Source organism: Mus caroli, unplaced genomic scaffold (assembly GCF_978045245.1).
Source record: "Mus caroli unplaced genomic scaffold, Mus_caroli_1 scaffold_18, whole genome shotgun sequence".
Classification (NCBI taxonomy): domain Eukaryota; kingdom Metazoa; phylum Chordata; class Mammalia; order Rodentia; family Muridae; genus Mus; species Mus caroli.
This window is the reverse complement of record NW_028227273.1, coordinates 7,860,663-7,869,577: the sequence shown is the minus strand read 5'-3', so window position 1 is coordinate 7,869,577 and position 8,915 is coordinate 7,860,663. Positions and strand designations below refer to the sequence as shown.

At 49.0% G+C, this 8,915-nt stretch overlaps 1 protein-coding gene across 1 annotated transcript; it reads left to right on the top strand.

Moving 5' to 3' along the window:
- Window positions 1-858: 858 nt before the first annotated feature.
- Tmem247 (transmembrane protein 247) lies at window positions 859-5,831 on the top strand. The gene is made up of 3 exons (XM_021185817.2): window positions 859-1,042; window positions 1,661-2,002; window positions 5,595-5,831. The coding sequence occupies exons 1-3, from the start codon at window positions 926-928 to the stop codon at window positions 5,829-5,831; spliced, it is 696 nt and encodes a 231-aa protein (XP_021041476.1). The 5' UTR covers window positions 859-925.
- Window positions 5,832-8,915: the final 3,084 nt, after the last annotated feature.

The following is an 8,915-nucleotide window of genomic DNA, read 5'->3' as shown; positions in this document are numbered from 1 at the left end:
TCTATTTCTGAAGGTGTTTTCTAGAAGACATTAACCTTGCAGGAAACGGAGTAAGAAAAGCAGACTCCCACCCAGTGTGAGTGGGCCTCGTCCGATCCACCGAGATCTTCAGTAAACCAAGATAGAATGGAGAATGAGGCTGTGGGCCTTTCCACCTCTATAACCTCTTGAGCTGATTCCCACGTTTCTTTCCTGTCACCTGTCGCTCTGTTTCCCCAGGGGAACCAGCCCAAGGTTTGTCACGCTCTGTGTCGGCACCGTCTTCCCTCTGGCTCATCGCTGCCCTCCGCTAAAGACACTCGTCACATTGGATTCAGACTGTTGTCATGACATCATTTCAAGGCAGTAATTTCCATCAAGATCCCACCTTCAAATACAGCTACATTCTGAGGCACTGGGGTAAGGACTTTAAGGTCGGGAGATAGGAAACAAACTCACCCCAACATAAACTCACTCTATTTAAAGGAGAGCCCAGGAGAATGGGTTTCCACGGTTGGATTCCGGCACCATTAGGAGGTACTCTGGTATTCACGAAGCCCTGTGGGTAAGAGCCCAGCCTTCACTGGGGGTAATTTTTTTATTACATATATTTATTTGGAGGTGTGTGCTGTACACACACACCACAGCGTGCGTGTGGGCAATCAGTTCTCTCTTTCTACCGTGTAAGTCTCGGGGATTAAATTCGGGTTCTCAGACTTGCCGCAGGCGTCCACACCGCTGAACTATGTTGCTGCCCCTCCACCTTCTGTCCTCACCAAGACTCCTCAAAGGTGTCACAGCCTCTCCCAAAAGTGCCCTGGCAACTGGAATGTGGCCATTATGAGGATAGGGATTGTGATGGTGGTCAGAACCTGGTGAAGCCAAAGGGCTTTATTGTCTTAAAAGATGTCCTGTGGCCCTGGTCAGCAGCACAGTGGTTATCTGGATGGCGATGGAGGACAGGGAGGTGATGGAAGCCCGAGGGGCAGGAGAAAGCTGCCCCACACTCTCCAAGGTGGCCCCTGTTGACAGCATGCCTGAGGGCAAGCCAAAGGCCTCTTTGGTAAGAGGACCCCTCTCTTGATTTGCCCCAGCCATCCCACTAGGGGGTCAGGGGTGAGGGGCTCTAAGCCTTAGAGTCTACGCGCATGTGCTAGGAGATTCAGTTGCCAGGAAGAACAGTGTCCCCTAGATCCCTATAACTGGTTCCCAGCTGCCACAAAGTTTGAACCATAAAAACTTTACAGGATTGTAAGGTTGAGTGAAACTTTGTCTCTGTCTCTCATTTGAGGCCCTTACTTCCCTCTGTGGACAGGACACACACACACACACACACACACAAACATATACATATACATGTGTTGCTTGGTTCTTTCAACAGAGACCCTGGGCTTCTTCCTCATTCTGGAGCTCCTGAAAGATCTGTTAGGTGAAGTGTGGGGGATGGGAAAATGACCTCCAGGGTGATAAAGAGTAGACCTGAGCAGACACCTACCTCATCCACCAATGCCTCACAACTTCATGGGAGTTCACCTTCCCCTGTTATGCACTTCTAGCAAACACCCCATCTAGATAGTCTTTGCAACACACCCCAGGCTCCTGAAGTTCGGAGCAGAGGGTGTGGTTGTAGGGAGCCCCACACTGACTCCCCCACTCTCACCCCACTCCTTCTCCATCCCAGGATGCAGAAGTCCCCAAACTAGAACTGCCTACCCTGGAAGAGAACGGGTTCTGTGAGGACAGAGATTGTCCGGGGCCCCCTAGGTCATTGCCTCCGAAGTCCAGCCCAAATGCCAAGGGTCAGGCTGGCGATGGACCTGGACTGGAGTCCGTAGAGCTGCCCCTGCCCTTGGAGACAGAACACCGCAACGCGATGGAGCTGGAGAAGGTGCGCATGGAGTTTGAACTGACGCTCCTCAAGTACCTGCACCAGGAGAACGAGCGGCAGAGGCAGCATGAGGAAGTGATGGAGCAGCTGCAGCAACAGCAGCAGCAGCAGCAGCAGCAGGCTTTGCCTCGCCAGGTAGCAGAGTGGGCTCTGGGCTGCGGCTGTACTGGCTTGGCTATGCGTCATGTCTGCTGGTCCCAGGTCTGGCTGAGAGGTGGTGAGCATCATGTAGCTGCCTCTACCCACTGGTGCCTGGATCGGTTTGCAGGATGGCCTGAGACCACTGCCCCTGTGATTAGCTTCCCTGCTATGTTAGATTCAAGCCTCTAGAGAAAGTTGAGAGTAGGAGATATCCTACAACCACATCCTCTACCCAGAATCCCTTTTGATGCTCTCTTCGTGTCCAATACTCATACTACGACAGGCTTTCCACCACTTTTTTTTTAAGTTATTTTAAGATGTATTATATATAAATCTGTGTTCTGCCTGCATGTACACCTGCATGCCAGGAGAGGGCACCAGATTGTAGGTGGTTGTGAACCATCATGCGGTTGCTGGGAACTGAACTGACCTCTGGAAGAGCAGCCAACCCTCTTAACCTTCGAGCCATCTCTCCCTCCCCTTTCCAGTACTTCTATTTCTCTTAAGACGTGCCAGCCGTTCCTGTCGCCTGAAGACTGAATGACAACCGAAACCTTTCCTTTCAGGACTGAGTTTTCTCTGTTGAACCCACGACCTTACTTATTATAACCAACCAAAGCAATATTCTCTTTACAAGAAATAGCTACTCAGCCCCTACCGTGCTAAGTGGAGACAAGAGTGCTCATCTGAGGGATGGGGTCTAAGCTCAGTCTGCAGAGTACTTGAGTTATGCATGAAGGCCTGGGTTTGGTCTCCAGCACCAACTAAACATAAGTAGAGGCAGAATAATCAGTTCAAGGTAAGTTTGAGGCTAGACTGGGCTATGTGAGACCTTGTTTTAAAAGAAAAATTGAGATGGAATGCCACCTGGAGTACTTAACACTGTGGCCAGACTATTCTAAACACCCTGTGATGAAAGATGTCACCACTTAAAAGAAGTGCCTCCTGGTCTCTGAAGTCATAGGTTCTGGGTAAAAAAACTCAGGCTCTACGATTTTGTTTTTAAACCACTTAACCTTGAACCCATTGCTACTCCCCCTCAAGCTTTGGTCTGCTCATCACTAAAGTAGAACCCATCTCATGGGTCACTGTAAAGGATGAGAGAGGGAGTGCGTGGACGCTGCTCTGCAGTGGACCAGCACATGAGATAAGTGCTCAGTAATCGCTAGCTATTACCATTTTTATGAACTCACACAGTTCGCTGCTTGACCCGAGTGCAGCGACTTCCATTCATCACTTCTCGGTCTCCTTGGGATATGATGCATCAGCTCCACTTCCCAGCTCTGAGTCAGCTTGGATTCTGAGAAGGTTGTCATGATCTCAGCTATGGCTGTAACTGTTGAGAAGGGTGTGACCTAAAGTAAATCCCATTGCAGATCTCACTGCAGGTTATCAGTGGCTCCACCCATCAGCGCCTCACCGATGCATTCTCTCCTGCTCACAGTTCTGCAGCATGCCCAAGAAACCTGTCCTGAGCCCTGTGTCCGGAGGCTTCCCAGAATAAGACACTGCACGGCCTGAATCATTTGTCTTGTTGATTGGTCAATTCTTCAAAGAGAAGATAGGTTGGTCTGACAGGACTTGTCCTCCGTGAACACATGCTGGCTTACTAATTATTCTTTCATAAGAAAAAAAAAATTTTTTTGTAAGAAAAGTACAGATAGCTGCTTACTATACATAAAAAAATCACTGAGCCAAGCCAAGCTTACTGCCTCAGAACATCTGAAATATATTCTCCTTCTTCTAATATCTAGAAAACATTTGCCTTTCTCTAGAATATTCATACATTCCTGATACTTTCCAATTCTCCAAGTTCTTAGATTTTTGTCAGTGCCCAAGAAAAATTTGAGCCATAAACTATTTAAATCAGGCATGGTATTTTTATTACTTTGCCTGGTTGCTGCGACAGAGTCCCTGAAGAACGCAGCTTAAGGAAGAGTCAGTTTTGGCTCACAGTTCCAGGGGACAGTTATCACAGCGGCAGGAGCAGCAGGCAGCTGCTCACAATGCTTTAGTCACAGGCGCTAAGATAATTCAGTCCAGGACCCTAACCCACCTGATGATGCCTGTCCACAGTTGGGGGCGGGGTCTGTCCATCTCAGTTAACCTAACCTAACCTAGATAACCTCCTAGGCACACTAGAGGATTGTCACCTAAGTGACTCTAGGTCCTGTCAGATTAACAGGGAAAATAAGTGGTCCCAGTATTGTAAGGTCCACATCTCCCAATATTTCCCTTTGCTGGAATGAAAGGAAAATCCTTAGCATTGAATCCTCTGCCTTTTAAAAGATAGACCATGAGAAGTGTTTTGAAAAAGTCTACAAATATGTATTTGTGTGCACACGTTCATATAACACACACGCACACACCACACACATACACACACCACACACACACCACCATGATGGCTTATCTTCCTCATTCAGGCTAACAACATATAGGCTGGAGAGTGTGGTGGAAGTCAACACGGAGCCCTGACCACAGAGCGCCCTGTGTAGAGGACACTGGACACTCCGGCTTTCCACTAGGTGTCCTCCTTGGTGGCCACATAGCTGAAATCACTCTCCCCTCCTTAGCTTTGTTTCTTGATATAGTTGCCTTCTCATTTTTTCTGCATCTGTTTTCAGCAATAATGTATTCAAAGTCTGCACCCTTGGGAATGGTTTACAAAGGTGTTTTATTTGTGATTCATTTACTAAAAGGGGGTGAAACTGGGGCGTTGGCTTGGTTGTGGAACTTTCCATAATCTCTTTTTCTTAGTGGTTGGAGGGAAAGAGAAGAGAAAGTTAGGATAATTGAGTGGATGGATAATTTAACTATAATGAATATATCTGAAATAGTATTTGTCACTAGTTTGGGGCATCTCAGTCCTTGCCACTTAGTGTTAAAAAAATATGACAGCCTAAAAACTACTGTAGAGCAGAAACCATGCCAAGTTCTTTAGTTCAGATTAAAATGTTTATATCAGTTTTTGCCTCATACACGGATAACAGTTAAAATAGGGTCGGTCTGAGCCCAATTGTTGACTTCAGAAAAGAATAACTTACAATCAGATCTGTCCAAAACCCCAACACCCTGTGGGGTCAGAGGGTCCATCACTCTAGCCATCTGCCCCAGGAAAGAGCCTCCACCCAAGGGTGGAGGGCTACGGACCAACCATGTGACATACGTGAGGACTTGTGCTAAGGCATGCCCCTTCAAGAGTGCCACTGTCCAGAAAGCTACCCTATGAGGAAACAATATCCAAAACATATTTCTAAGATCCAGAGCCCAGATCTGGGAAAACCTGCAAGTCCTTGAGAGCTTGCTCACGTGGGTAACCCCAGGGCAAAATGGAGCCGAGAAAGGGCCTCGGTGGCCTAGTGCCTGGGCTCACAAGGGAGAACACAAGCTCAACAGAGAAAATGAAGGAGACCTCTCTGTGCACCAGTGATCTCACTAGAAATATCTTCCTTTATTTTCTCCTTCCTCGTGGTCTTGGGAAGGAGGTCGCGCTACACAGGGACTTCGGTGAGGTCACCCCAGAGTCAGGGCAGGACGGAGTCCAGCTGTGGCACTGCTAGCTCTGCTCTCTTCTTCCCCACAGTTCTCAGGGAGCCTCCAGGACCTCTTGCTTCCCCAGAACCAATTCGCCATGCTCTTCTACTGCTTCATCTTCATCCACATCATCTACGTTGCCAAGGAGACGGTCTTCTTTCTCTTCTCCAAGCACTACCTGTTCTGTCTGGCAGCCATCTTGCTGTGCTTGATTAAAACCTTGTGGTCCTACTTCCAAGTGCCGTTGCTTCTTCCGTCGTCGCTGACAGTGCCATCTGTGTGTTAACAAACCCCTCCCCTCCCATCGAAACCCCGCTCGATGGCACAGCTGCCAGCTGTGGACACCTGAGCGTGGAGATGCACAGCCAGGGCCCCTGTCTCCTCCCTACGGGAGAACTTCAGAAGTTAGCAGGTTTGAGGGAGGGTAAATAATCAAGGAGGGCCCAGAAAACCTTTCTGGAGTCAGAGTCACATCCGTGACCAAGGTTGGATCCCAACACCTCCCATGCTCACACCGGTTTTTCTTCTCCTCTAAATTGCAAGGTTGACATGAGCCCCTCCCCCAACAAAAATGTCCTTGTCCCAACCCCCAGAATCTTGAAGTTGTTGCTCCACGTGACAAAAGAAACTGTTGTTAAAGCTGCTATTTAAGAGCCTGCATCCTGGAAGCCTTCACAGACTGGGTTCTGCCACCTGCCCTCCTCCAGCCACTTAGGCAATAGTGAAAAACAGAGAAGGGGGGCTGTGTTCAGTGTGGCTACACTGGAAAGAGGGGCAACTCTGGGGTCCTAACACAAAGGGTAGATTTCCATAGAGAGCCAAGGCTGTACACAACAAAGCAGCCCTGCCCGCCCGTCATCCTTGGCTTAGCTAGTCTCTCCTGCAAGGTCTGAAAATTGTATGAAATCTCTCTCCAGGAGACAAGTTCTGGGCCTAAGTTTCAGCTTTCGTCTCCTGATAGGAGACTCCTAGGGAAATCTGTTTCTTGAGGTCTGTTGTTTCAGGAGTCTGATAGCCAAAGGGGTGGAGCACAGATGCCTCTGGGTTTAGAATATCTTCATTCCTGCCACTACAGTTACAGTGCTGAGCCATGCTCAAAGAATCTTGCCGTGGAAAGGGAGGCTGGGTTATCTAGGTAGTCCCAATGTCATGACAGACATGAGGAGCAATCCCACAGGCTGAGAGCACTGCAGGACCACAGTCAGGGCAGCCAGAGCTTCCCTGGGCAAGACAAGCAGGAAATACAGTCACACCCCCAAACACAGAGAAGAGGGGGGTCTTTAATGTGGCTGAGACTGCAAGTAACTAAGCCCAGAGGGAGTCACAACTGATGGCTTACTGGGGAAAAAATGGGTGGAAGAAAAAAAATACCAGATACACAGAGCTCAGCACAACACACACACACACACACACACACACACACACACACACACGCGCACACATACACACATGCACGCACACACAGGCACGCAAGCACATCAAGCACACAAGACTATTAAAAATGTAGAAACAAGCCAGGCAGTGGTGACAACAGCCTTTAATCCCGTCACTTGGAAGACAGAGAGCAGTTGGATCTCTGAGTTGGAGGCCAGCCAGTCTAAAGAGCCAAGGCTATGCAAAGAAACCGAGTCTTGGAGGACGGTGGGCCGAGGGGAGGGGGATTAGGGAATGGGATAAAGGGTAAGGAGGGCGGTAGATACCAACACAGAGACTTACAAAGATCATAGAACAGTTTCCTGTAGAGGGATCGTCTCGAGCCTGCAAGGAAACAGGAGGCTCGACCTGAGCCCGGCAGCAAAATTGCAAGATACACACAAAAAGAAAAGGATTTCAGCTTCTCCTCCAACTCCCCCTCGCCGGGCCACCATTCCTCTGACACACCTCTCTGTACAGACTGTCAACTGCTCTGTTTCCACCTGCCCAGGCATCGAGATGCCAGCCAGTGCTAGCACTGAGATTCACACAAGCTCTTGGTGAGCCCACCCTGACCTTCCTCCCCTGTCACAGAGCTTGGCTGGGTTCTGTGACACTTGGTGAAACAGAGAAGACTATCTGGGGACCACACTGTCAGGACATATTAGCCTGCCATTTGCATCCACAGTGACCTCCCATCTTCCACCGAGTTCGGTGCACCCATCCTCACTTAAGGCTGTGTGTGATAGGCACTTATAACTTGCACATGGTAACACTGGCATTTCTCATTAAACTTTCAGTGATGGAAATGCTTGCTACGGGGTCAAGTCTCAAGATCGTTTATTTGATTCAGGTTTCTGGCATGAGACTGAGGCAAGGATTAGGAGAGCAAATTGTCACGGGCCCATCTATTCATTTGTCACAGACAGAAGTGGGCACCAGGTAAAAAAGACCAGAAAGTCAAGGCCACCCTGTCACTCTTGTTGTCTGGCAGCGCTGGACCTGAATATTTTGGTTTTTCTAAGAGGAAGATAGACTCTGTGAAGTCACCAGATTAGCATGACACACCCTGGGTAATAGATACAAACTCTCTTTCCCACTGCCCAGATCTAGTGTCTAAAGACTAAGGCCAGGAGTTAGGACCTGACTCTAAGTTGAGGATCTTAGGAAGATCCAGCTCTGCACACTATCACCTTCCAACTTAGGACAAGTCTCCTTGTTGAAATTCGAAGCAGACAATCCGGAAAGACACAGTCACAAAGGGCAGGAAAGAGGCACAGCTAAATGGTAACCAACCTAGCAACAACTCAACACATTAGCAGCTCTTAAGTGCCTCCGATGCCAAGTATCCAGTGCAATGCTTAAGGAGGCCAGCTTGCCAAGGGAGGCAGAGCATGCATTAAAACCTTCTTGCAGAGAATTCCCGGTTCAGAGAAGTCTTACCCTGAAGCACAGACTCTTCCCAGGTCCCTACAATCCTGCCTGCTGAGGCAGCTTTAACACACAAGAACACTAGAGATCACTTACAGCCTAGAGACCCCAGAATGAAGGGGACTGGGTTGGAGACTGAAACCTTCCTGTAAGAGCAGCCCCTGGAGGGTTAGGAAACCTGGGCAGGTGAGTGAGAAGGAGAAGGGAGGACGCACACAGTTATCATCGTGGAAGGAGAAGGCATGGCGTGCTCCGGCTCAGATGAGTGCTGCAAATGCTGACAGGCTGGACAAGGCCTCAGCCCAGTTTCATGGTCTTGAATGCTGGTCTCAGAAATATGAACTTGATCCTTTGGGAAACTGGGAGCCCCGAGGCTTCTAAAGAAGTCCAATGACACAAAAGTGGCAAGAGAGAGGCTTCCCTTTCCCCCCACCCCTCCCCGAAGTCTGGAAACCATACTCGCCTTGACCCCCTCCTCTCATTTCTAGTCCAGACACGTTGTTCTAGAGGTTCGGAGTGTGAGTAT

What these genes read in the sequence shown, in the direction of transcription:
- Tmem247 (XM_021185817.2), top strand. Translation starts at nt 926, where the DNA reads ATGGCGATGGAGGACAGGGAGGTGATGGAAGCCCGAGGGGCAGGAGAA. An exon ending in GCAAGCCAAAGGCCTCTTTG is followed by an intron (nt 1,043 to 1,660) that starts GTAAGAGGACCC and finishes TCTCCATCCCAG; the next exon opens with GATGCAGAAGTCCCCAAACT. An exon ending in AGCAGGCTTTGCCTCGCCAG is followed by an intron (nt 2,003 to 5,594) that starts GTAGCAGAGTGG and finishes TCTTCCCCACAG; the next exon opens with TTCTCAGGGAGCCTCCAGGA.